Here is a 26,390-nt window from a genome sequence, read left to right on the forward strand (position 1 = left end):
GTGTTTCTTTGAAGTAAGTTTATTAATGGTACCATATAGTCTGGAGCTGTGCCATTTAGGATTTGAAAGATAAAGGTACATAATTTGAAGGTGATTCTCACTTTGATGGGAAGCCAGTGTAATCTGATTAATAAAGGGGAGGCATTTTCAAAATGAGAGCTTTTGTATATGAACCTGGTTGCAGTGTTTTGTGCTGTCTGGAGTTTTTTCAATAGGTACTCCTTACAGCTATCATATATAGCATTACAGTAATCAAATTGGGATAATGTTAATGATTGTAGCAATAGTCTGAATGTTTCTGATGAAAAATATGGTCTGATCCTTTTTAGTTTCTAAAGAGACATGAAAGAGTTTCTCCGAGGACAAGCAGGCTGCTTGTTCTCACTGATGGGTGACGTCCACGGCACCCCCTCCAATCGGAATCTTCACTAGCAAAGACGTTTGCTAGCCCTTGCGCGCCCATGAGCACCGCGCATGCGCGACCGTCTTCCCGCCCGAACCGGCTTGTGTTCGTCAGTCTTCTTTTGTCTGCGCTCGGGACGGTCGTGTTTTGCCGCCGTTTCATGCCCCTCAGAAGACCTCGCGTGTCTTTCGCGTTTTTTCTACTTTTTTCTGTGTTTGTTAAAAAAGAAAAGAGGATTCCCCTTTTTTCCCGTATTTCTAGCTTTTTCCCAGCGTAAGTGTCCTTTCGCTTTCGGGAGCGGCCTTGTTGGCTGCCCGTACGGGTTTTTCTCCCTTTTTTTTCAGTGCCTATTGTCATCATCACGAATTTTGATTTCGCCTGCGCGATTTTTCCGCCCATGTCATCGAAGCCTTCCAGCGGCTTCAAGAAGTGCACCCAGTGCGCCCGGGTAATCTCGCTCACTGATAGGCACGCTTCGTGTCTTCAGTGTCTGGGGGCTGGGCACCGCCCGCAGGCCTGTAGTCTTTGTGCTCTTTTGCAGAAGAGGACTCGGGTAGCGAGATTAGCCCAGTGGAACGTTCTGTTCTCCGGCACTTCGACGGCAACAGCATCTCGGGATTCGTCGAGTGCATCGGCGTCGGCAGCACCGAAGTCTTCGGGGAGTGCATCGGCGTCGACGGCATCGAGGCGTATTCCTCCTGCATCGACAGTACCGAGACTTCGGAAGAGTGCGTCGGCGTCGGTGGTACCGGGACCCCCGCTGGTGCTGATGTCGTCGGACGGTGGTGCTTCGTCTGGAGTGCAGGTGAGGGCTGTCCATTCCCCTGCTGGTGGCGGTGAGCCTTCGGGTAGGTCTCCTCCTGCCCTGAGGGCTCCTGCAGTACAGCCCCCCCCCCCCCGGATCGACCATCTTCGGACCCGGCCCCGAGGAAGCGACGTCTGGATTCAACGTCCTCCTCATCGGTACCGGGGAGCTCCGGTGATATGCTTCGCTCGAAGAAGTCGAAGAAGCATCGTCACCGGTCACCTTCCCGACTTGGTACCGGGAGCTCTGGGTCGCCAAGGGAGTCAGCACCCAGCAGGCATCGGCACTGGGAGGACCGCTCACCCTCCATCCAGGAGGTGTCGGTGCGCTGTACCCCGGACAGCCCGGTACCGCCTCCGCGCCCGGAACAGATTCTGACCTCGACGCCTGCACTGGCTTCAGACTTTCTCCACAGCCGCTCTGCACGAGAGTCTCCGGGCCGTACTTCCAGGCATTCTGGAAGAGCTGTTACGTCCTTCCCCTCCGGTACCGGGGGTGCTTGCGCCACCGGTGCCGTCGAGTGAGGCGACAGCTGGCCCTTTGCCCGGGGTGAGGTCCCTGGGCTTCGGCTGCCTCCCAGGTGGACTCCCCGACGACGTCGGGGGAGGGAGCTTCGCCGCTGCCGGCCAGGGAGTCCACCTCTCGACGCTCCCACCGTGGCCGTGTTTCCACGGAGTCGGAACGGGCGCGGCTTCAGACACAGGTTCGTGAACTTGTGTCTGATACCGATGATGAGGCCTCGTGGGAGGCGGAGGAGAACATCAGATATTTCTCTGACGAGGAGTCTGATGGCCTTCCTTCTGACCCCACTCCCTCCCCTGAAAGGCAGCTTTCTCCTCCCGAGAGTCTGTCTTTTTTGGCCTTTGTCTGGGAGATGTCTACGGCCATCCCCTTCCCGGTGGTCGCGGAGGATGAGCCAAGGGCTGAGATGTTTGAGCTCTTGGACTATCCTTCTCCACCTAAAGACATTGCTGGCGAACTGGACCAAGCCACTAACTAATCCCCACATTCCCAAGAAGATAGAATCCCAGTATCGGATCCATGGGGACCCAGAGCTGATGCGCACTCAGTTGCCTCACGACTCTGGTGTGGTGGATCTGGCCCTGAAGAAGGCTAAGAGTTCTAGGGAGCATGCTTCGGCGCCCCCGGGAAAAGACCCCAGAACCTTAGACTCCTTTGGGAGGAAGGCCTACCATTCTTCCATGCTCGTGGCCAAGATTCAATCATACCAGCTCTACACGAGCATCTGTATGCGGAACAATGTGCGGAAGCTGGTGGACTTGGTGGACAAGCTCCCTTCTGAGCAAGCCAAGCCGTTTCAGGAGGTGGTCAGGCAGCTGAAGGCATGTAGGAAATTCCTGGCCAGAGGGGTATTTGATACCTTCGATGTTGCGTCCAGGGCCGCTGCTCAAGGTGTGGTGATGCGCAGACTCTCATGGCTGCCTCCGACCTGGAGAATAGGATCCAGCAGCGGATTGCGGACTCCCCTTGCCGAGCAGATAACATTTTTGGGGAAAAGGTCGAACAGGTGGTAGAACAGCTCCACCAGCGGGATAACGCTTTCGACAAATTCTCCCGCCGGCAGCCTTCAGCATCTACCTCTTCAGGTAGACATTTTATGGGGGGAGGAGGGAAGGAGGGCTGTTCCCTACTCTTCTAGTAAGCGTAGGTACAATCCTCCCTCTCGACAGCCTGCGGCCCAGGCTAAGCCCCAGCGCGCTCGCTCTCGTCAGCAGTGTGCGCCTCAGCAAGGCCCCACAGCTCCCCAGCAAAAGCAGGGGGCGAGCTTTTGACTGGCTCCAGAAGAGCATAGCCGATATCACAGTGTCCGTGCCGGACGATCTGCCGGTCGGGGGGAGGTTGAAAGTTTTTCACCAAAGGTGGCCTCTTATAACCTCCAACCGTTGGGTTCTTGAAATAGTCCGGCAAGTATACGCCCTCAATTTGGCCTCCATGCCTCCAAATTGCCCACCGGGAGCTCAGTCTTTCAGCTTCCAGCACAAGCAGGAACTTGCAGAGGAACTCTCCGCTTTTCTCAGCGCCAATGCGGTCGAGCCCGTGCCACCGGGGCAAGAGGGCTTGGATTCTATTCCAGAAGCATCATGATGCTATGGATTCTCTCGCCCGCCGGATGCCTTCTGCTACTACCTCCTCTTCTAGGAGGTTTTTTGGATGGAGGAGGAGTGCTCCCTATTCCTCTGGCAGGCGTAGGTACACTCCTGCTTCCTGTTCAAGCTCGCTCCCAGCAGCCTCGCTCTCGTCAGCAGCGTGTGCCACAGGCCCCTCCGGCTCCACAGCAAAAGCAAGGGACGGGCTTTAGACTGGATCCAGAGCAGCATAGCCGACATCAAAGTGTCCGTACCGGATGATCTACCTGTTGCAGGGAGGCTGATATTTTTTCACCAAAGGTGGCCTCTTATAACCTCCGACAGGTGGGTTCTTCAAATAGTCCAGTCTGGATACGCTCTCAATCTGGAATCAATACCTCCATATTGCCCACCGGGAGCTCAATCCTTCAGTTCCCAGCACAAGCAGGTACTTGCAGAGGAACTCTCCGCCTTTCTCAGCGCCAATGCGGTCGAGCCCGTGCCACCGGGGCAAGAGGGGCTGGGATTCTATACCAGGTACTTCCTTGTGGAAATGAAAACAGGGGGGATGCGTCCCATCCTAGACCTAAGGGCCCTGAATAAATATCTGGTCAAAGAAAAGTTCAGGATGCTTTCCCTGGACACCCTTCTTCCCATGATTCAGGAAAAAGATTGGCTATGCTCTCTGGACTTAAAGGATGCTTACACGCATATTCCGATACTGCCAGCTCACAGACAGTATCTTCGATTCCGTCTGGGAACACGGCACTTCCAGTACTGTGTGCTACCCTTTGGGCTCACCTCCGCGCCCAGGGTGTTCACGAAGTGCTTGGCTGTGGTAGCAGCAGCGCTCCGCAGGCTTGGAGTGCACGTGTTCCCTTATCTCGATGATTGGCTGGTGAAGAACACATCTGAGGCAGGAGCTCTACAGTCCATGCAAATGACTATTCGACTCCTGGAGCTACTGGGGTTTGTGATAAATTATCCAAAGTCCCATCTTCTCCCAGTACAGAGACTCGAATTCATAGGAGCTCTGCTGGATTCTCGGACGGCTCGTGCCTATCTTCTGGAGACAAGGGCCAACAATCTGTTGTCCCTCATCTCCCGGGTGCGAGCGTCCCAGCAGATCACAGCTCGGCAGATGTTGAGATTGCTTGGCCACATGGCCTCCACAGTACATGTGACTCCCATGGCTCGTCTTCGCATGCGATCTGCTCAATGGACCCTAGCTTCCCAGTGGTTTCAGGCTGCTGGGAATCTAGAGGACGTGATCCACTTGTCCACGAGTTTTCTCGAATCCCTGCACTGGTGGACGATTTGGTCCAATTTGACTCTGGGACGCCCTTTCCAAATTCCTCAGCCGCAAAATGTGCTGACTATGGATGCGTCTCTCCTGGGGTGGGGAGCTCATGTCGATGGCCTTCACACCCAGGGAAGCTGGTCCCTCCAGGAACAAGGTCTACAGATCAATCTCCTGGAGTTACGAGCGGTCTGGAATGCTCTGAAGGCTTTTAGAGATCGGCTGTCCCACCAAATTATCCAAATTCAGACAGACAACCAGGTTGCCATGTATTACATCAACAAGCAGGGGGGCACCGGATCTCGCCCCCTGTGTCAGGAAGCCGTCAGCATGTGGCTTGGGCTCGCCGTTACGGCATGTTTCTCCAAGCCACATATCTGGCAGGCGTAAGCAACAGTCTGGCCGACGGGTTGAGCAGGATTATGCAACCTCACGAGTGGTCGCTCAACTCCAGAGTAGTGCGCCAGATCTTCCAAGTGTGGGGCACCCCCTTGGTAGATCTCTTCGCATCTCGAGCCAACCACAAGGTCCCTCAGTTCTGTTACAGACTTCAGGCCCACGGCCGACTGGCATCGGATGCCTTCCTCCTGGATTGGGGGGAAGGCCTGCTGTATGCTTATCCTCCCATACCTCTGGTGGGGAAGACTTTGCTGAAACTCAAGCAAGACCGAGGCACCATGATTCTGATTGCTCCTTTTTGGCCACGTCAGATCTGGTTCCCTCTTCTTCTGGAGTTGTCCTCCGAAGAGCCATGGAGATTGGAGTGTTTTCCGACCCTCATCACCCAGAACGAAGGGGCACTTCTGCATCCCAACCTTCAGTCTCTGGCTCTCACGGCCTGGATGTTGAGAGCGTAGACTTTGCCTCTTTGGGTCTGTCGGAGGGTGTCTCCCGTGTCTTGCTTGCTTCCAGGAAAGATTCCACTAAGAGGAGTTACTTCTTTTTATGGAGGAGGTTTGCCGTCTGGTGTGACAGCAAGGCCTTAGATCCTCGCTCTTGTCCTACACAGACCCTGCTTGACTACCTTCTGCACTTGTCTGAGTCTGGTCTCAAGACCAACTCTGTAGGGGTTCACCTTAGCGCAATCAGTGCATACCATTACCGTGTGGAAGGTAAGCCGATCTCGGGACAGCCTTTAGTTGTTCGCTTTATGAGAGGTTTGCTTCTGTCAAAGCCCCCCATCAAACCTCCTACAGTGTCATGGGATCTCAATGTTGTTCTCACCCAGCTGATGACACCTCCCTTTGAGCCACTGAATTCATGTCATCTGAAGTACTTGACCTGGAAGGTCATTTTCTTGGTGGCAGTTACTTCAGCTCGTAGAGTCAGTGAGCTTCAGGCCCTGGTAGCCCATGCTCCCTACACCAAATTTCATCATAATAGAGTAGTCCTTCGCACTCACCCTAAGTTCTTTCCGAAGGTGGTGTCGGAGTTCCATCTGAACCAGTCAATTGTCTTGCCAACATTCTTTCCCCATCCTCATTCCTGCCCTGCTGAACGTCAGCTGCACACATTGGACTGCAAGAGAGCATTGGCCTTCTATCTGGAGCGGACACAGCCCAACAGACAGTCCGCCCAATTGTTTGTTTCTTTTGATCCCAACAGGAGGGGAGTGGCTGTGGGAAAACGCACCATATCCAATTGGCTAGCAGATTGCATTTCCTTCACTTACGCCCAGGCTGGGCTGGCTCTTGAGGGTCATGTCACGGCTCATAATGTTAGAGCCATGGCAGCGTCGGTAGACCACTTGAAGTCAGCCACTATTGAAGAGATTTGCAAAGCTGCGACGTTTTTTCCCCGTCCGCATTCCTGCCCTGCTGAACGTCAGCTGCACACATTGGACTGCAAAAGAGCATTGGCCTTCAATCTGGAGCGGACACAGCCCAACAGACAGTCCACCCAAATATTTGTTTCTTTTGATCCCAACAGGAGGGGAGTGGCTGTTGGGAAACGCACCTTATCAAATTGGCTAGCAGACTGCATTTCCTTCACTTACGCCCAGGCTGGGCTGGCTCTTGAGGGTCATGTCACGGCTCACAATGTTAGAGCCATGGCAGCGTCAGTGGCCCACTTGAAGTCAGCCACTAGTGAAGAGATCTGCAAAGCTTCGACGTGGTCATCTGTCCACACATTCACAACTCATTACTGCCTGCAGCAGGATACCCGACGCGACAGTCGGTTCGGGCAGTCAGTGCTTTAGAATCTGTTTGGGGTTTAGAATCCAACTCCACCCCCCTAGGCCCATTTTTATTCTGTTCCAAGCTACACTCTCAGTTAGTTGGATAAGTTGTTAGGTCAATCTCAGTTATGTCCTCGCCGTTGCGAGGCCCAATTGACCATGGTTGTTGTTTTGAGTGAGCCTGGGGGCTAGGGATACCCCATCAGTGAGAACAAGCAGCCTGCTTGTCCTCGGAGAAAGCGAATGCTACATACCTGTAGAAGGTATTCTCCGAGGACAGCAGGCTGATTGTTCTCACGAACCCGCCCGCCTCCCCTTTGGAGTTGTGTCTTCCCTTGTCTTTGTCTTGCTACATACGGGACTGACGAACACGAGCCGGTTCGGGCGGGAAGGCGGTGCGCATGGGCGCGCGAGGGCTAGCAAACGTCTTTGCTAGTGAAGATTCCGATTGGAGGGGGGTGCCATGGATGTCACCCATCAGTGAGAACAATCAGCCTGCTGTCCTCGGAGAATACCTTCTACAGGTATGTAGCATTCGCTTTATGACTATTGAGGAAACTTGAGTATCAAATGTTAAATGTTTGTCTATAATTATACCTAGAATTTTTAGATTATGTCAGTGGGGAATGAAATGTTGTCAGTTGTGAAACTGTTGTAGTCGTTTTGGTCAAATAAGTTGGTAATGACCATGAATTTAGTTTTTTTTCTTTATTTAGCTTTAGTTTGGATTCTGAGGCCCAGGTTTCCTTCAAATTTATGCCAAGTTTTGCCTTTTGTAAGATGTCTTGAATGTTGTTTTTGAAGGTTATGTATATGGTAACATAAGCAGCATATATGAATGTTTTGAATCCTGCTGTTTCTCGATTGTTACCTAGTGATGAGATCATTACATTAACAGTATGGCCGATAGTGGAGAGCCTTGAGGGATGCCACAGTCCGGTGACCAAGGAAAGCGTGGTCTGAAACCTGATTGTGATTTGTGTAGTGGGATGTAGTGCTGTTACCAGGGCCGTGCCTAGGGTCTCTGGTGCCCCCCCCCCCCCCCCCCCCCCCCCCCCGTCTAGCAGAGCAGGAACAGAAGGGAGCAGGCAAGTAAGCCGGACCTCAGGAAAAAATAACACTTTATGTATCTCTCATTGATAAGTCTCTGACTCTAAAGTTTAGCAATTTCATTAAAGCAAAATGTATTTTCATAACACTTCAAAGATTTCCAACTCAAAATAGGAATGCTAATTCAAAATGTGAGCAAAGTCCTCTTAGTTTCCAAAGATTCTTTTTCTAATCTCCTTTGCACCAAAGGATATAATTCAGATCAAACATTTATCTCTGATCAACTATCTCAGATCAAATATTTATTTCAGATCAAATATTAAGGTTTCCTTGCTTACAGTCACTTAAATCTACCTAGCCTTTATATAGCTTATAGGATTTAAACACTCTTAAACTGAAATTCACCCTTTTCTATTCTTCATAAACTTCAAGTAATCCTGAAATATTCAGATCCTTTTCTCACTAGATTCAAACTTCAATCTCCACCAACCTCTTTTTATTCATATTTTCTCATTTACCACATAATCAGGCACTCTTTTATAATTTCAGTCAACACACACAGGAGCTCACAGCTGCATGTCTCTCTTGGCCAAACCGACGGTCAGTTGCTGTCTCACTCTGTTCCCTTCCGGGCAGATTTCTAACAGAAGCTGATTATCCAATCAGAGAGCTCTATTTGAATGCAGATTAACACACAGCCACTGGGAATTTTTAGTCAAAAACACTAGATAAACCCTTTGTTTTTGGACCAAACTTCACACTTTTGATCAGAGCCATAACCTAACATTAAGGCTGTAAACACTCCATCATTTTTATCCATAAATATGCAAATGAGAACCTCCCAAAAACGGACAAATTTACATACGATTTAAACAAATCTGAGCATATGACAACCAAGTACAGACTCCCAGCACCTGAATTCTGCAATTAGATTTAATGTAAATACTTTTAAAACTTATTTTTAGCACTTTTAAAATTTCAGGTTCTCTTTAATTTGAATGCTGTTCAAGCTCTGAAGCTCACCCTGAGTGAGGAGTTATCGCCAAACCAAAGCATATATAGCAATCTGGTTGTATTCTTTCAAATAACTTGAAGAGCCTGCCTGCCTCAGTGAATACTGCTGCGTTGCTTTCACTTCTGGGTTTACCATGAAAAGGAGGGCAGGGGAGATAGGAGAGTCGGAACTCCCGGTATAAGATTTTGCAAGTGAGCGGAAGGCAGGGACGGCAGGGCAGCAGCGCCCCTCGAAGGCAGGCGCCCCCCTGCCTTGCTTACCCCGCTTACCGCATTGGCACGGCCCTGGCTGTTACTATTCCTTCCATTGCCTTTATCATCAAAGGAATGGAGGCTACTGGTCTGTAGTTTGTTACATCAGTTATGGTGATTGAATTGTTTTTAGGTATTGGTGTTAGGATAATAAAGCCTTTATTTTCAGGGAAAGTGCCATGGAATAGTAGGAAGGAGATATACTGCTGAAGCAGATTAATGAATATATTAGGAGCTTCCATCATAAGGTAACTAGGAAAAAGGTCTAGTATGCATTGTGAGGTTGAGTATTTTAGGAGGTAATGTTTTACTGTGTCATGGGTTGGTAGTTGGAAGGAAGACCAGGTTCTGTTGGTGGCTATTCCTGTATTTGTGTCTGACTGTTTTTCGTAAATATCTTGATGGTTGATTTTTAATTTGAGTACTCCTTCTCTGATTTTAACTATTTTTTGTTTGAAAAAAGTAGCCAACTGCTCTACTGTTGGTAGGGACTCAGTGGTTATGGTTATTTCTTTTGTGCATAATAGGTTTTTTATCAGATTGAAAAGTTTACTAGTATTAAGGAAATTGCCACCGATTATTTTGTTATAGTATTGAGTTTTTGCAATTTTGATCTCATTTTTGTATGTTTTGATGGCAATTTTCCAAGGTAATTTGTTGTCTTTAGCCCATTTTCTTTCCAGTTTTCTACATTTCCTTTTCAAAAGAAGTATAGATTGGTTAAACCAAGGTGAAATTTTCTGGGTTGGTTTGGATGTAGATTTGAGGGGAGCTCTGTTATTTAAGACATTTTCGCATAGGTCATCCCATTTAACCATGAAGTTGTTATTGTCTACTGGAGGAAGAGCAGGATTGTTCAAGACGTTAGACCAGAAAGTTGTGGTATTTATTTTTCCTCTAGTTTTGTGAGGAGTCATAATACTTTTATTTTTCATTGATTTTGTATTTCTCTTCCAATAGAGAGAGAACCTGAATTTACTGTGATCTGACCAGGGAGTTTGAGTCCAAGTATGAATACTTAGATGAAAGTTGTTGTTTGCAAATTTATAGGCTAATAGGTCAAGTAACTGACCTTTTTTTGTGAGAGGTATTTGTGAATGGTTGCGTGAATTGCCAGTAGTTTAAAAAGTCAAGTAAATTTTTTATGTTACTATCATTCTGATTATCTAGGTGTAAATTGATATCCACATTGAGCCTGCAAATAGGTGGGAAAATGTAGGGTATAAATGTAATAAATAAATAAATAAATATCCCCTATTAGAGGACATTATCAAATTTAGTGCATGTGTTAGATACAAATTCAGTGAAGATATTTTTTGTTGATTGCCACCTCCCTGGTGGGTGGTAAAAAAAATGATGACACTCCTTATATTCCTATACGTGTCTTATCATTTAGCGCACGCTAATCGTTAGTGTGCGCTAAACCTGTTAGTGTACCTTTTTAAAAGGAACCCTTAGTTTTGTCCCTGCTGGAATTACTTCTTAGGTATGATCTGAATTTTATTTTATGTTACATGAACTGTATATATTTTTTTGACTGCTGAGAATTGTTCCTGATGCAGATATTTGCTCATTTTGGGGCCCCTTTACTAACACTTAGCGCATGCTAAAATACTGTACATCCTATTTTATACCTATTGGCCATATGGGACTTAGCATACACTAATGTATGTTTAGTGTGTGTTAAGCTTTAGTAAAAAGGGTCCCTTTCAGTGCTGCATGGTTATAAGTGAATAGAAACTTTTTCAAAATAAATAACTGATGACTGAGGGGAAATATGATAAAGGTCTATAAAATTCTTAATGGAGTGGAATGGGTAAACATGAATTGATTATTTAGTTTTTCAAAAAGTACAAAGACTAAGGGATATTCAATGAAGTGACGTAGTAGCGCATTTAAAACAAATAGAAAAAATATTTTTTTCTGTTAATGTATAGTTAAGTTCTGGAATTCGTAATGGAGCAAATAGTAAAAGCAGTTAATGTAGCTGGGCTTCCTGGAGGAAAAGTCCTTAAACTGTTATTAAGGGAGACTTGGGGAAAACCACTACTTATCCCTGTGGTTAAGTAGCATGGTAAAGTTGTTGAGGGCTGAGCTGGGGGGAGGAGTTGCCATGAAAATTCCAGGCACCACAGGAAATTTCTACTTGGCATGGCAGCCTAGTACCTAGGATTTGCCAAGCCTTGATATAAAGTTATATAATATGTATTCTACAAAAAAGTAAGTTACACCACCTGAAAAGGAATTATACTGGATTCTAATTCTATGAGCTCAAGTACAGAATACTCAGATTTTGTGTTTGCTGCCACTACCTGCTTGTTGTTTGATAGGGAGTGGCATCAAAATAATATATTTTATAATTCTTCTATATCTCAAAAAGAAAACAACCTGTTTTTTGTTGCTAGGTATAATAACAAAACCTATCGGATCGATGACATGGATTGGTCTGTGAATCCAACTAACAAATTTCAGAAACATGATGGTACAGAAATTACCTATGTGGACTATTACAAGCAGGTAAATTGTATTGCTGCAACTATTAAAGTAGTTGAAAGCCCCCCCAGAAAGCAGTTTGAATATATGATGCCTTTGGATTAGTTGCAGTACTTTTTCTTTTGGTATTGGTAGTTAATCATAAAAGCTGTTGTGGCAAATTCATAACTTTAAGCAGTAAATTATTATTACTTTGGCAGTGTTATCCTATATAATAATTCTCACCTCCAACGTTCTAATGTGCCTGGGACCGTGCCTCCCTCGGAGGTGGTCTGCTAGGCAGGCACGCACTGACTACTACTACTACTATTTAGCATTTCTATAGCGCTACAAGGCATACGCAGCGCTGCACAATCATAGAAGAAAGACAGTCCCTGCTCAAAGAGCTTACAATCTAATAGACAAAAAATAAATAAAGTAAGCAAATCAAATCAATTAATGTGAACGGGAAGGAAGAGAGGAGGGTAGGTGGAGGCGAGTGGTTACAAGTGATTACGAGTCAAAAGCAATGTTAAAGAGGTGGGCTTTCAGTCTAGATTTAAAGGTGGCCAAGGATGGGGCAAGACGTAGGGGCTCAGGAAGTTTATTCCAGGCGTAGGGTGCAGCGAGACAGAAGGCGCGAAGTCTGGAGTTGGCAGTAGTGGAGAAGGGAACAGATAAGAAGGATTTATCCATGGAGCGGAGTGCACAGGAAGGGGTGTAGGGAAGGACGAGTGTGGAGAGATACTGGGGAGCAGCAGAGTGAGTACATTTATAGGTTAGTAGAAGAAGTTTGAACAGGATGCGAAAACGGATAGGGAGCCAGTGAAGGGTCTTGAGGAGAGGGGTAGTATGAGTAAAGCGATCCTGGCGGAAGATGAGACGGGCAGCAGAGTTTTGAACCGACTGGAGAGGGGAGAGGTGACTAAGTGGGAGGCCAGCAAGAAGCAGATTGCAGTAGTCTAAACGAGAGGTGACAAGGGTGTGGATGAGGGTTTTGGTAGAGTGCTCGGAAAGAAAGGGGCGGATTTTACAGATGTTGTAAAGAAAGAAACAACAGGTCTTGGCAATCTGCTGGATAAGAGCAGAGAAGGAGAGAGAAGAGTCAAAGATGACCCCAAGGTTTCGAGCTGAGGAGACAGGGAGAATGAGAGAGCCATCAACAGAAATAGAAAATAGGGGGAGCGGGGAGGTGGGTTTGGGGGGGAAAATGAGAAGCTCGGTTTTGGTCATATTTAATTTCAGGTGGCGTTGAGACATCCAGGCAGCAATGTCAGACAAGCACGCTGAAACTTTGGTTTGGATGCAAGGTGAGATATCAGGGGTAGAAAGGTAGATTTGGGAGTCATCAGCATAGAGATGGTAGGAAAAACCATGGGATGAGATTAATGAACCAAGGGAAGAAGTGTAGATAGAAAAGAGGAGGGGACCAAGAACAGAACCCTGAGGTACGCCGACAGGCAGAGGGATAGAAGTAGAAGAGGATCCACCAGAGTGAACACTAAAGGTGCGGAGGGAGAGGTAGGAAGAGAACCAGGAAAGGACAGAGCCCTGGAATCCAAGTGAGGACAGGGTATCGAGAAGTATGCTGTGATCGACAGTGTCAAAAGCAGCAGAAAGATCAAGAAGAATGAGGATGGAATATTGACCTCTGGATTTAGCCAGTAATAGGTCAGTGACAGCTGATTCCAAAGCAAGGGGAGGAGTAGGGAAACACGCGGAGTGTTTCCCTACTCCTCCCCCTGCCTGGGAATCGGCTGTCAGTGCGCCGCTCCCTGCCACTTCGGAACAAGTGGCAAGGAGCGGGGCAACACAGCCCCCCCTCGCCTCATCACCACACCACCCCCCCCCCCTCCACCCGACAAACAAGCCTAACCCAAAAAGTTTTCCTTAGCACCCGATCATACGGAGCAGAAAGTGCTTCCTTCCCCCACAACCTCCCTCCCTCCTCCCCTCCTTTTGAGCAATGCTTCACAAATCTTTCCTGAAGACCCCACAGCCAAGCAAGATTTCAGTTACCCACAATTAACCCCATCTCAGACAAAGCTCGGCAGCCCTGCTTTGCCTGCGCTGCTGCCGACGGCTCTGCGAGCGACTACCTTAGCCTGCAGCGGTGAAGGCGGCTGTGCACCAGCGAGGGGCAACGGTCTGCGTCGTCCTCTCCTGCTCCGCTGTCTCCTGCAGCCATTACCATGGAAGATTGTCATGCAGGCGAGAAGCTCTACCGGGCCAAGTATGCCAAGAGCGGCCGAGGTTCGTGCAAGAAATGCGGGCGGCAGCGCATCGCCAACGGCTCGCTGCGACTGGCCATCATGGTGCAGGTAGGCGCTCGCGTTGCAGCACATGGGGGCGGGGAGCAGGGCTCGCAGACCGGCGATCGCGCTGATCGTTCCAAGCAGTGTTACTGGCTGGTGACTTGCAGGCTTTGTCCTGCCATGCTCTCTCACTCTTTAAAAACAAACAAACCCTTACAATCACTCACAGACATATGTTCGTACCTGCCAGACTCTCTAACTGTTCAAAAAATACACAACTATTTATTTATTTTTTTTTTTTATGTTAATTTATATACTCTCACACATACTGTGTCACTTCCCCCCCCCCCCCCCCCCCCCCCCCCCACACCCACACACTCATGCACGGTCACAGTTCACCACCCCGCCACCTCCTCCTGTGACTCTCACACCCATACACAATTACTGTCTCACACACACAAACATACTAATGCAGCCTCCAACTTCGCCAGCCCTGCCCACACCTTTCAAAAACTCCCACTGAGGAACAACATGTCTGAAACCCACTACAGTCACCCCACAACACCCTAGCAATTAAACAATCAGCCCCTCCCTCCTCTTACATTCAGACACACACAAAGAATCGCTGACAAACACATTCACAGACATTCGCCACCACCCTCTCAGTTACACCCACCTCTCTCACTTTCACAGATACACGCACACAATCTCTCTCTGTGACACACACATAGATTATCAGTAAAACAATTAAATTCAGAAGTGGAGATGGGGTTCAATAATACAACTGCTGAAACATTAGTGGCAGAAAAACATTACCTTCCTAGCCTAGGAAGGCTGATAAAAAAGAAGAAATACTATTCAAGCCTTACAACACTCTCTCACTCTTTCAAAAATGCTCACTTACACTCACAGAGATATGTTGGTGCCTGCCAGACCACTCTTACACTCACTCTCAGACATACTGTGTCAATGCCACACACACTCAATCACCTTTTAAAAAACATTTATATCCCTTAATATCAAACTGAAAAACAAACAAAAAAAAAGCACATGCTAGCGCCCATTTCACTTGTTTCGGAAACGGGCCTTTTTCACTAGTGTTAGATATTTATTTTTGGATTTCCCAGAAGCTGTACTGGCAAATGATTGTACTATAGGCCAAGATAAAATCTGATCACCAGAAGAAGAGATAAAGCAATCATTGGTACAGCAGACTGATAAGTGGGGAGAAAATGTAGAGCATGACTCATATAATTATTTCCAACTCCACTATATGTATGTCTTTGTTGCCTAAGGATTTCTTAGTGTTTGTATGTGTGAGTGTGAGTAGATTATGGTTGCATGTTTGTATAAAATTTGGAGCAGTTAGGTTTTAATATTATGTTTCGCTGTATGTAGGTTTATATACTACAGCAGCTGAAACTCCTTTCCCCATAGAAATGCACTGGGCCTTTTTTTTGGAGGGGGGGGGGGGGAGGACATATTTCTCTGGAACCCCTGATCTGGGTTATTTTAAAACTTGATATGTCCTTTTACTGGTTTTAACCACACGCCAAGTTTCATCCTATTCCATTAAATTTTCTATGCTACAGCAGCTGCAATTACTGCTTCAATAGAAATGCATTGAGCCATTTTTTGGTGAGGCTTATTTCTCTAGAACACCCAAATTTGTCTTTGTGTCTTTTTTACTGGTTTTTATGACATGCCAATTTTCATCTCATTCTATAAAATCTTTGAAGAGTTATTTGGCCCCCAGTTGGAAAGGCAGACAAATGGACATTCTTGACTTCTTTATATAGGTAATTCAGTCTACCTTGTACTGGATTGGAAATAATAAAAAGAACAACACTCACTAGTGTTTATCAAAATGCCTTCACTGGTTATTTTGAAAAGCTGAACACATGATACTACACCTCTTGGGCAGGGCCTGTCTAATAATTAAATCCAAATTTATTACAATCTCCAAATGGTCAACATGTTTCAACAAAACTGTATCACAAAATCCTTTCTAACATTTGGATTGTGTTGGTTATTTTTATTTTTTATTACATTTGTACTGTAGTAGGTAATCTTTGCTACTGAAATTCAGTCTTCAGACCCATTACTGTGACACTCAGCATTGATTTATAAGAATAACAAATTTGTTTTTCAAGTTAAGGTTCACAGTTGTAATTTGCACTCCCTCTTTTCTGGACAGAGTGTTAATTGCTTGTGAATGTGGACAGTATACTCTCAAATTGATAGCTGTTCCAAGTATCAGTGTAGCCTGTCCAAAGTTCAGTATGTCCTTCCTTTGCAGACAACCTATTTTTAATGTTCAATGTTTCCCAGAAGACATAATAAGTTCTTCTTCCTTGACACATTTCCTCTGGACTTTCTTTTTCTTTTCTTTTCTGTCTACTTATAATCCTCCAAATAATTTAGTTTTTCCTTATCCTTCACTGGCAATTTTATACTTGAAGTGGATGGTATATAGTATATAGATAGACAGACTAGATGGGCCATATGATTTTTAGTTTCATTAATTTTTATTGATGAAATTCCAACAATAACAGCAAATAGTTAGCATTCTCAACTCTTTCTCTTATTAAACATTGATCCAATATGATGCTAATGTACTCAACATTTCTACCACCACCATATGATTTTTAACTGCCATCATTTTTCTCTGTTTCTTTGATTATTCTGCACCCCAGTAGAAAGAATACTTATAGGGGAATTCTGGGCAAAATAATGTGCACAATATTTTAAAATTCTGCAAAATTCTACAGACATGTGGGGGATAATTCTATAACAGTGTGCATATAATTAGACGCCTGTTCTGTAAAGGAAAATACATACATACATACTACTACTGCTACTACTTAACATTTCTAGAGCACTACTAGGGTTACGCAGCGCTGTACAGTTTAACAAAAAAGGACAGTCCCTGCTCAAAAGAGCTTACAATCTAATGGGCGAAATGTCAGGTTGGAGTAGTCTAGATTTCCTGAATAGAAGTATGGTGATTAGGTGCCGAAGGCGACATTGAAGAGGTGGGCTTTGAGCAAGGCTTTGAAGATGGGCAGGGAGGGGGCCTGGCGTATGGGCTCAGGGAGTTTATATATATATACATGCCCACATTTCTTTATAGAACACTAGTGTGACTGGTTATACAGGAGATACATGCATAACTTATAATATTCTATAAGTTATGTGCATAAGTGTGAATCCTGCCCCTCTCTGTATCTGCTGTTAATAAAAAAAGTCAACTCCTATGTAGAGTGCAAAAGATCCCTGGGTTTGTGAAGCAGCAGCTTCCTCACCATTCCATGGTGGTCAAATCTCAAAAAGGCCAAAAGTTCAAAAACTCACTTCTCATTGTCCCCTGGGAGGGAAGTCAGATACTGGAATCTTTTGGGAAAAGACTGTTTCAGAATGCTATTCTCATGCCCTGCATGGACATGTACTTGAAGAACACTGTGCAGTGTAGTGGAGAAGGCTGAGAAACTCTGCTTGCTAGAAGCCAGAGGAATGGAATGTTGAAAATACATCTTCCATGAAACCTATAGTATTTTGTATATGGCATTGGAAGCTTCTGCTATGGTTGAGGGCCTCAGACCTAAGACTAGATGTGCAGGTAAAGCTCGCTGATGTGCTATGCTATGAAGACAATCTCTTTGGGGATAAGGTGCAGGAGGCTGCAACTCTCATCAAGCCGCACAGTAACACTCTTAGTTAAGATTCTCTCCAGGCCCACTTTTGACCTAGCCTCCTCTTTTAGGAGGTATCAGAATGGAGGGCAATGGAGATTCTGTTACTCTCCTAGGTGTAGGTATTCTCCTCCTTCCCAGTCTAGACAGGGGTCTCACTCTCATCAGAAGGTCCCAGCCTGCATCATAGGCAGGCTGGGGTTTTGACTTCCTCCATGAGAAAATAGCTTCAGTTCTCCAAGGACAAGCAGGCTGATATTCTCACATGTGGGTGACGTCACGTCGGGCCGGAGGATTTTCTAGCAAAATCTCAAAAGTCTGTTCCAGAGCGTTCCGTCGCGTGAGACAATCCCATCGCACATGCGCACACACGTTTTCCTGCTCGCGGCGCGGACACACTCCTCAGTTCTTTCTTTTCCGCGTCTGAGGAGACACGGATTTCTGGCTTCAGCGCTTCGCGGTTTCCAGGCCTTTGGAGTGGAATTTCTCTTCAAACGAGTTCGTTTTACCCTTTCGGGTGTTGTTTTACAAAAAAAAATAAAAACCTTTAGTCTTCATAGTTTTTTTGTTTTCTAAGTTTCCTTTCTTTTTTCGTGCGACCGTTCTTAGGTCGCTCGATCGGGTATTTTTTCCCTTTTTTGTGTGTCTGTTTTCCTGACACAATCACGTCCTTTGATTTTGCGGAGGCGATTTTTCCCGCGATGTCATCGAAGACACCCAGCAGCTTCAAGCCATGCGCCCGCTGCAACCGGACCATCTCTGGCACTGATCCGCACTCCTGGTGCCTTCAGTGCCTTGGGCCCAACCATCTTCAGGACAGTTGTAAGTTGTGCCTAAAAATGAAAAAGCGCACTCAACTTTCTTGAGAGGCCCAAAGAGGAAAGCTTTTTGGGTCCGGTACCTCGACGTTGGCGTCGACATCGGTACCGTCGTTGTCAAGGGCAGCGTTGGCATCGGGAGACCGGGTACAGGCTGCCAAGAGACCAATGCACGCTGGGAGCAGTGATGTAACGAGTGGGTCTCCACCCGCCTCGGCACCTCCTGCTTTGCAGGCCCCCCGGGACCAACCTCTATCGGACCAGGCCCCGAGAAAGCATGTAGATTCCACGTCTTCCTCACTGGTACCGAGGAGTCTCGATGATGGGCGTTGGGTGAAGACCAAGAAGCACCGTCATCGTTCTCCTTCTCGACACGGTACCACGAGCTTCGGGTCATCGAGGCATTCGGTACCCGAGAAGTGTCGGTGCCGAGAGGATCGCTCTCCCTCTGTTATGGAGGTATCGACGCGCAGGTCATCTGGCAGCCTGGTACCGGCTCCCCAAGCCTCTGTAGATTCTGCCTCTGACGCCCACACCAGCACCGCAGCCTTCCCCGACAGCTTCTGTAGATGAGCGCATCAAGGTTATTTTTCGAGATTTCATGGAAGTGGTGCTGCATCACATGCGCCCAGCACCAGAGGTACCGGTACCGACGGTGCTGGATGCTCCTGTGGCACTGTGTCTCTTGCCGGTGGTGACGTCTCCTTCTCCGGTACCACTTCCGGTATCGGAGCCGGTTGCCTCCCGGGTCGATTCTCCATTGCCTTCAGTGGAGGAAGCTTCACTGGAGTCTCCTGGGGAGTCAACTTCTCGACACCGTCATCGAGGTCATTGCACCTCTATGTCGAGACGGGCTCGGATCCGGGCTGCTCTTTCTGAGTTGTTAGCCCCATATGAAGATGGCTCATCTGATGAAGATGGGGGTCATGGAGTTTTCTCTGCCGAGGATTCTCTAGGTCTTCCGTCTGATTCGACCCCCTCACCTCAGAGACAGCTCTCCCCTCCGGAGAGCTTGTCTTTTTCATCTTTTGTGCGGGAAATGTCTGAGGCCAATCCCTTCCCTGTGGAGACTGTGGATGAGCCCAGGGCCAAGATGTTCGAGGTCCTGGATTATCCATCTCCACCTAAGTCTTCTACCACAGCTCCTTTTCATGATACACTCAGGGAAGTGCTGATGAGGAACTGGGAGAAGCCTCTTTCTTGTCCAACTATCCCCAAAAAGGCTGAATCCCAGTATCGGATCCACGGGGAACCCAGTTCCGTCCGGCCTCAGTTGCCTCATGACTCTGCGGTGGTGGATTCCGCTCTCAGAAGAGCTAAGAGTTCTAGGAACTTTTCTCGGCACCCCCGGGGCGAGAACATAGAACCTTGGATTCTTTTGGGAGGAAGGCATATCAGGCTGGCATGCTCGCTTCCAAAATTCAGTCCTAACAGCTTTTACGAGCATTCATTTGCAGAACTCAGTGCGGCAGCTTGAGAGTTTGGTTGATGCACTCCCACCGGAGCAGGCCGAGCCTTTTCGCCAAGTGGTCAGGCAGCAGAAGGCGTGTTGCAAGTTCCTGTCCAGGGGCATTTACGACACTTGCGATGTGACATCCAGATTTTCTGCTATGGATATAGTGATGCGCAGACTCTCATGGCTGCTTGCCTATAACCTGGAGGAGAGAACTCAGCAGAAAACTGCGGATATCCCTTGCCGGGGGGATCATCGAAGAGTTCATTGATCATCTCTATCTGCGTGATAACGCTATGGACTATCTCTCCCGCCGGGCGCCTTCTGCAACCACTTCCTCTTCTAGGAAGTTTTTTAAAGGGAAGAGAAGTGCGCCTTACGCCTCTAGGGGCCGTAAGTACACTCCTACTTCTCGACAGCCAGTTCAGGCTCTGCCACAGCAAGCTCGTTCTTGTCAACAGCGTGCGCCTAAACAGGCCCCTGCAGCTCCCCAGCAAAAACGAGGGACGGGTTTTTGACTGGCTCCAGTTAAGCATAGCCACCATAGATGTATCCGTGCTGAACGATCTGCCTGTCGGAGGGAGGTTAAAATTTTTTCACCAAAGGTGGCCTCTGATAACTTCCGACCGGTGGGTTCTTCAAATAGTCCGGTTAGGATACACCCTAAATCTGGAAACCAAACCTCAAAATTGCCCTCCGGGAGTTCAGTCCTTCAGCTCCCAACACAAGCAGGTACTTGCAGAGGAACTCTCCGCCCTTCTCAGCGCCAATGCGGTCGAGCCCGTTCCACCAGGGCAAGAAGGGCTGGGATTCTATTCCAGGTACTTCCTTGTGGAAAAGAAGACAGGGGGGATGCGTCCCATCCTAGACCTAAGGGGCCTGAATAGATATCTGGTTCGAGAAAAGTTCAGGATGCTTTCCCTGGGCACCCTTCTTCCCATGATTCAGGAAAATGATTGGCTATGCTCTCTGGACTTAAAGGATGCTTACACTCACATCTCGATACAGAAATTATCTGCGGTTTCGGCTGGGAACGCAGCACTTTCAGTACTATGTGCTGCCTTTTGGCTTGGCGTCTGTGCCCAGGGTCTTTACCAAGTGCCTGGCAGTTGTTGCAACGTCTCTGCACAGACTGGGAGTGCATGTGTTCCCTTATCTGGACGATTGGCTGGTGAAGAGCACCTCCTACGACGGTGCTTTACAGTCCATGCGGATGACTATTCAAGTGCTGGAGCTTCTAGGGTTTGTCATCAATTACCCCAAGTCCCATCTCAACCCAGTTCAAAAATTGGAATTCATTGGGGCTCTGTTATGTACGAAGACAGCTTGTGCCTACCTTCCCGAGCCAAGAGCGGACAACCTTCTGTCTCTAGTCTCCAGGGTTCAAGTGTCTCAGCAGATCACAGCTCGGCAGATGTTGAGACTTCTGGGGCACATGGCTTCCACAGTTCATGTAACTCCCATGGCACGTCTTCACATGAGATTGGCTCAGTGGACCCTAGCTTCTCAGTGGTTTCAAGCTGCAGGGAATCTAGAAGATGTGATCCAGCTGTCCATTGACTTTCGGAATTCACTTCAGTGGTGGACAGTTCGATTCAATCTGGTTTTGGGGCACCCATTCCAAATTCCTCAGCCACAAAAAGTGCTGACGACGGATGCATCCCTCCTCGGGTGGGGAGTGCATGTAGATGGGCTTAACACACTCAAGGAGCTTGGTCCCTTCAGGAAAAGTGTCTTCAGATCAACCTCCTGGAGTTGCGAGAGATCTGGAACGCTCTAAAGGCTTTCAGAGATTGGTTATCCAAACAAATTATTCTGATTCAAACAGACAATCAGGTTGCAATGTACTACACAAACAAGCAAGGGGGCACCGGATCTTGCCCTTTGTGTCAGGAAGCCGTACAGATTTGGCTTTGGGCTTGCCAACACGGCATGTTTCTCCAAGCCGTTTATTTGGCTGGCGCAAACAACAGTCTGGCTGACAGATTGAGCAGGATAATGCAACCTCACTGAGCATGACTGTCGCCAGAAAGATCTTCCGAGCGTGGGGCACCCTCTCGGTGGATCTTTTTGCCACTCAATTCAATCACAAGGTCCCTCAGTTCTGTTCCAGACTACAGGCCCATGGCAGGCTAGTGTCGGATGCCTTTCTCCTTCATTGGGGAATAGGCCTTCTGTACGCGTACCCTCCCATACCTCTGGTGAGGAAGACTTTGCTGAAACTCAAGCAAGTCCGCGGAACCATGATTCTGATTGTGCCTTTCTGGCCGCGTCAGATCTGGTTCCCTCTTCTTCTGGAGTTGTCCTCCGAAGAACCGTGGAGTTTGGAGTGTTTCCCAATCCTCATTACTCAGAACGAGGGGGCGCTTCTACATCCCAAGCTCCAGTCTCTGGCTCTCATGGCCTGGATGTTGAGAGCTTAGGATTTTGCCTCCTTGGGTCTTTCTGAGGGTGTCTCCCGAGTCTTGCTTGCTTCCAGGAAAAATTCCACTAAAAGATGTTACTCTTCTAAATGGAAGAGGCTTGCCATCTGGTGTGACAGCAGGGCCCTAGATCCCTTTTCATGTCCTACACAGACCTTGCTTGAGTACCTTCTGCATTTATCAGAGTCTGGTCTCAAGACCAACTCCGTAAGAGTTCACCTTAGTGCGATTAATGCTTACCATCAACGTGTAGAAGGTCAGCCTATCTCTGGACAGCCTTTAGTTGTTCACTTCATGAGAGGTTTGCTTTTGTCAAAGCCCCCCTGTCAAACCTCCTCCAGTAAACGAATCCACAATATCAGTGTCTCTGGCAACATTCAATGACATATACACACAAACCAGGACTTGTAGCCACCAACTCAAAGAGAGTGCTTAAAACAGTTCACACCAGTATAATATAATAGAAATTTTTTATGTGTGTAGAGTACCCTCAGATATTTACCACTATTACTGCAGTCAATAATGCTGCTACAAGGTGGCATAGCACTTCTTTCATCGGGTAACTCTAACAAATTTTTTGGGAGGAGCAACATATGCTTATTTTTTTATGCTTCCCAATCACCTCAGTGCTATAAAATCGCTTATCACTTTTAAAAATGTATATACTAGGTGAAAACTGTACACTTATCTTAGCAAATTCTTGCCTCCCTGGCAGAATTATCTTGCCTTGCTGAAACATTCATCAGTTGCCTTCCCCTGAAACCGCCCGACTCCGCGGGGTTTCAATCACTTTCCTCAGGGACAAGGGTTAAGGCTGCATAATTCTTTTCTTCCTCATTCTTTTTTCTCTCAAGCAATCAACAAGACAAAGCAAAACCTAAAGCCTGCTTTTCCCCTGTGGCTTATAAGGCATCCGCATCCATGTAAGGTCGGAAATGACGTCATAATCACAACTAGCTTTATACAAACTACTTAAAGACAGTCAGAAGATCGAGCTGCAAACATCTCTGCAGACCACTCCAGGTCAAATTATAGTATTCCATTCCACATTTTCATTGAGCCCCTGAGGGTTCACTGTCTGTAAAGTAAAGATCCACCACTGCTCACGTCTGGCTAATGCAGTAGCCCGATCCATGCTTTTCATCCAAACAGGGACATGATCAATGATGAACCAACGTAAATCTGCAAATGTATGTTTAAATTGCTCACAATGGGCAACCATAGGAGCTGTCATAGGTTTTGTAGATAATCTGCTTTTATGTTCTGTTAACCTCACCTTCATGTGCCTTGTAGTACGCCCTACATAATACAAATGGCAAGGGCATTCAATAATATAGACAACACAAGATGTAGTGCACATACAAGCTCATTTTCAAAGCACTTAGCCTCCCAAAGTTCCATAGAAACCTATGGAACTTAGCCTCCCAAAGTGCTTTGAAAATATGCCTCATAGTGTTATATCTCAATTTAAATGTTCGTGACGTTTTTTGATGAGTCCACTGTGTCATACTGTAGGTTTGACTGAAGAATTGCCAAGTGCCACAAGGTTGATGTATGCCATCTTCTCTACTTTGATTGTTATATCCAATGGAAGTATGCACCAACCGGTCCCTGAGGTTCTGCCCCCGCGAATACGCAATACAAGGGTGCTCTGAAAAAATAGTGTGGAAAGTTAAAACCTGCCAGTGTCTATTAATAATTTGGGCAATTTGAGGGGCCATGGTAGAAAAACCTAGCACGCATACCATCCTATTTAATGATTCCTTAGGCTTATCTGTCAGTAATAGCGACCTTTGCACGAACCATGCTCGTTTGTACGCTTGTCGAATACAATTCTCAGGGTACCCACGGATCCGTAATTTATCCATTAATAAGGCAGCTTGTTGTTTAAAAGATATGTCAGTGGTACAGATTCTCCGTAATCTTAAAAACTGTCCCACCGGTAATGACCACTTTAGCCTATGAGGATGGTGACTGCTGAACTGCAATAAAGTGTTTCTGTCCGTAGGCTTATGATGGACTGTGGTATATAAACTGCCATTATTTTTATAAATTTCCGTGTCCAGAAATACAGCATGTTGACTATTTTTGTTCATGGTGAATTTCAAATGAACATCTCTGCTGTTCAGCCAATCAAAAAACTGATATAAATGATTTTCTGTAGATGACCAAATGAAAAAAATGTCATCTATAAATCTACCCCAATATTTAATGTGGGTAATCCACTGAGAATTGTATAAGTTAATTTCCTCAAAATCACTGACATATAGGTTAGCGATGCTAGGAGCTGCTGCTGTACCCATGGCCACTCCAGTAATTTGTAAAAAGAATGTTGACTCGAATTCAAAGTAATTCGATTTCAAAACAAGTTTGGCCAGGGCCAGCAAAAAAGTAGATGGTATGCGTTCGGTGACAGGACGCTTAGACACCGTATTTTCCACAATATCAAGAGCAAGATCCTGAGGGATATTTGAATACAAAGATTCAATATCCAGAGTGACTAAAAATGCTCCCTCTGGGACTTCCTTTATCTCAGCCAACTGGCGCAAAAAATGAGCAGTATCTTGTATATAAGATCTAGCCAGAATGACATAAGGCTGTAAAAAATAATCCAAAAATTTGGACAAAGGTTCCAAAATAGTGCCACATAAGGACACAATGGGACGTCCAGGAGGTTTCAAAAGATCTTTATGAACCTTAGGGACCGTGTAAAACACTGGATTCCTGGGATTGGTGACTTTCAAGAAACGTGACTCAGCTTTAGTAAGATAGCCGCTTTCTGTGGCTCGATCAACTATATCAACAATCTCTATGTAATGTAGGGCCTGGATCTTCTGATAATCGTTGATAATATCTGATGTCAAAAAGTTGCCGACGGGCCTCCTCCACATATGTGTCCTTATCCTGAATTACTACCGACCCGCCCTTATCCGCGGGACGTATAATAATCATAGGATCCTTGGATAATACATCTAACTCCTTCCGTTCCACTCTTGTCAAATTGTCATACCGTCTTCTATATTGTCCATAAATGAACTCTGTTGCTTCTAATTTTTCCACATCTCTAAGAACTAAAGCTCTAAACATCGCTATGTGGGTGTCCATAGGACCCGGAGGAATCCAACGTGATTTGGGACGAAATAAGGACCCATCCTCTTGCGGTGAAATTTGCTGAGAAAAAAATAATTTGACCTGTAAGTTCCTAAAGATTCTAGCCAAATCAATCCTAGTTGAAAAGGCATTATGAGATATAGTAGGAACGAACGAAAGCCCTCTTTCTAACACCTGCATTTGTGCAGCAGTGAGTGGCCTCTGAGAAATGTTAATTACGTTTGATTCCTGGAATGGCTGGATCGCGTTACCGGGCCTTGCGTCTCTAAAAAAGCTGGAGCAGGTGGTATCATCGATGTTGTCGTATTAGATTGCATCATTTGCAAAGAACCTTGATGAGTATTGGCATTACTGTGGGCTGCAATGTCTTGGTACTGATGTTGATATTGATGTTGATATCCCACATTGGGTGCCGTAGCGCATGGAAAAGAAGATGTAGTTATTGGACCTTGAAAATGTGATTGAAACATAGGTTGTTGTACATAGTGTTGCTGCTGGTCCTGAAACCCAAGGCGTCGATTACCTCGTTGACATGAACGTTTTCCTCTGCCACCTCTTCCTCGTCTACGATCAAGGGATTGCTTCCCGCCATCAGAGCTGTCATCCGAACTTGAAAAGGCTTCTGGAACCATACCTGATTCCTGACTTTGATCATTATTATTCTTTGCTCCAAGCCAATTGTAAACAGGACCAGCTGCATAATCCGACTGGTCACGTTGGAGCTTTTTAATTTTGTTCTGCTTGAAAGAACCATAGTATTGGTCCAGCGCCGACAGCTCAAAACTAAGCTGTTCTTCCGGTTTAAATATCACTTCTGGTGTCTGAGATAGCATTTGTAATTGGGTAATAATCCCTTCTGTGCTAACTTGGAGTTCCTTAATTGTCTCCTGCGCCATTTCAATCACTAATAACATAAGGTCCCTCGAGCAGCGATTTAAAATGGCTGCCCACCGTTCCAAAAAAGGAATTTTATCTCGAAAAATTTTTGGTTCTTTCTGTATTCGCAGTCCTCTAGGTATTATATGTTGTTTGACATATTCAATCAACTGTTGTTCGTGCAGCTCCAATCTGATCAT

The 26,390-nt window shown here is 46.5% G+C and overlaps 1 protein-coding gene across 1 annotated transcript in view; it reads left to right on the forward strand.

The window, feature by feature from the left end:
* PIWIL4 (piwi like RNA-mediated gene silencing 4) overlaps window positions 1–26,390 on the forward strand; it is a 455,470-nt gene that overhangs the window by 188,240 nt on the left and 240,840 nt on the right. The window contains exon 8 of the mRNA XM_030200207.1: window positions 11,496–11,607. Within this exon, the coding sequence (XP_030056067.1) occupies window positions 11,496–11,607 (112 nt within the window). The remainder of the gene's footprint in view (window positions 1–11,495; window positions 11,608–26,390) is intronic.

Source organism: Microcaecilia unicolor, chromosome 4 (genome assembly GCF_901765095.1).
Source record: "Microcaecilia unicolor chromosome 4, aMicUni1.1, whole genome shotgun sequence".
Classification (NCBI taxonomy): Eukaryota; Metazoa; Chordata; class Amphibia; order Gymnophiona; family Siphonopidae; genus Microcaecilia; species Microcaecilia unicolor.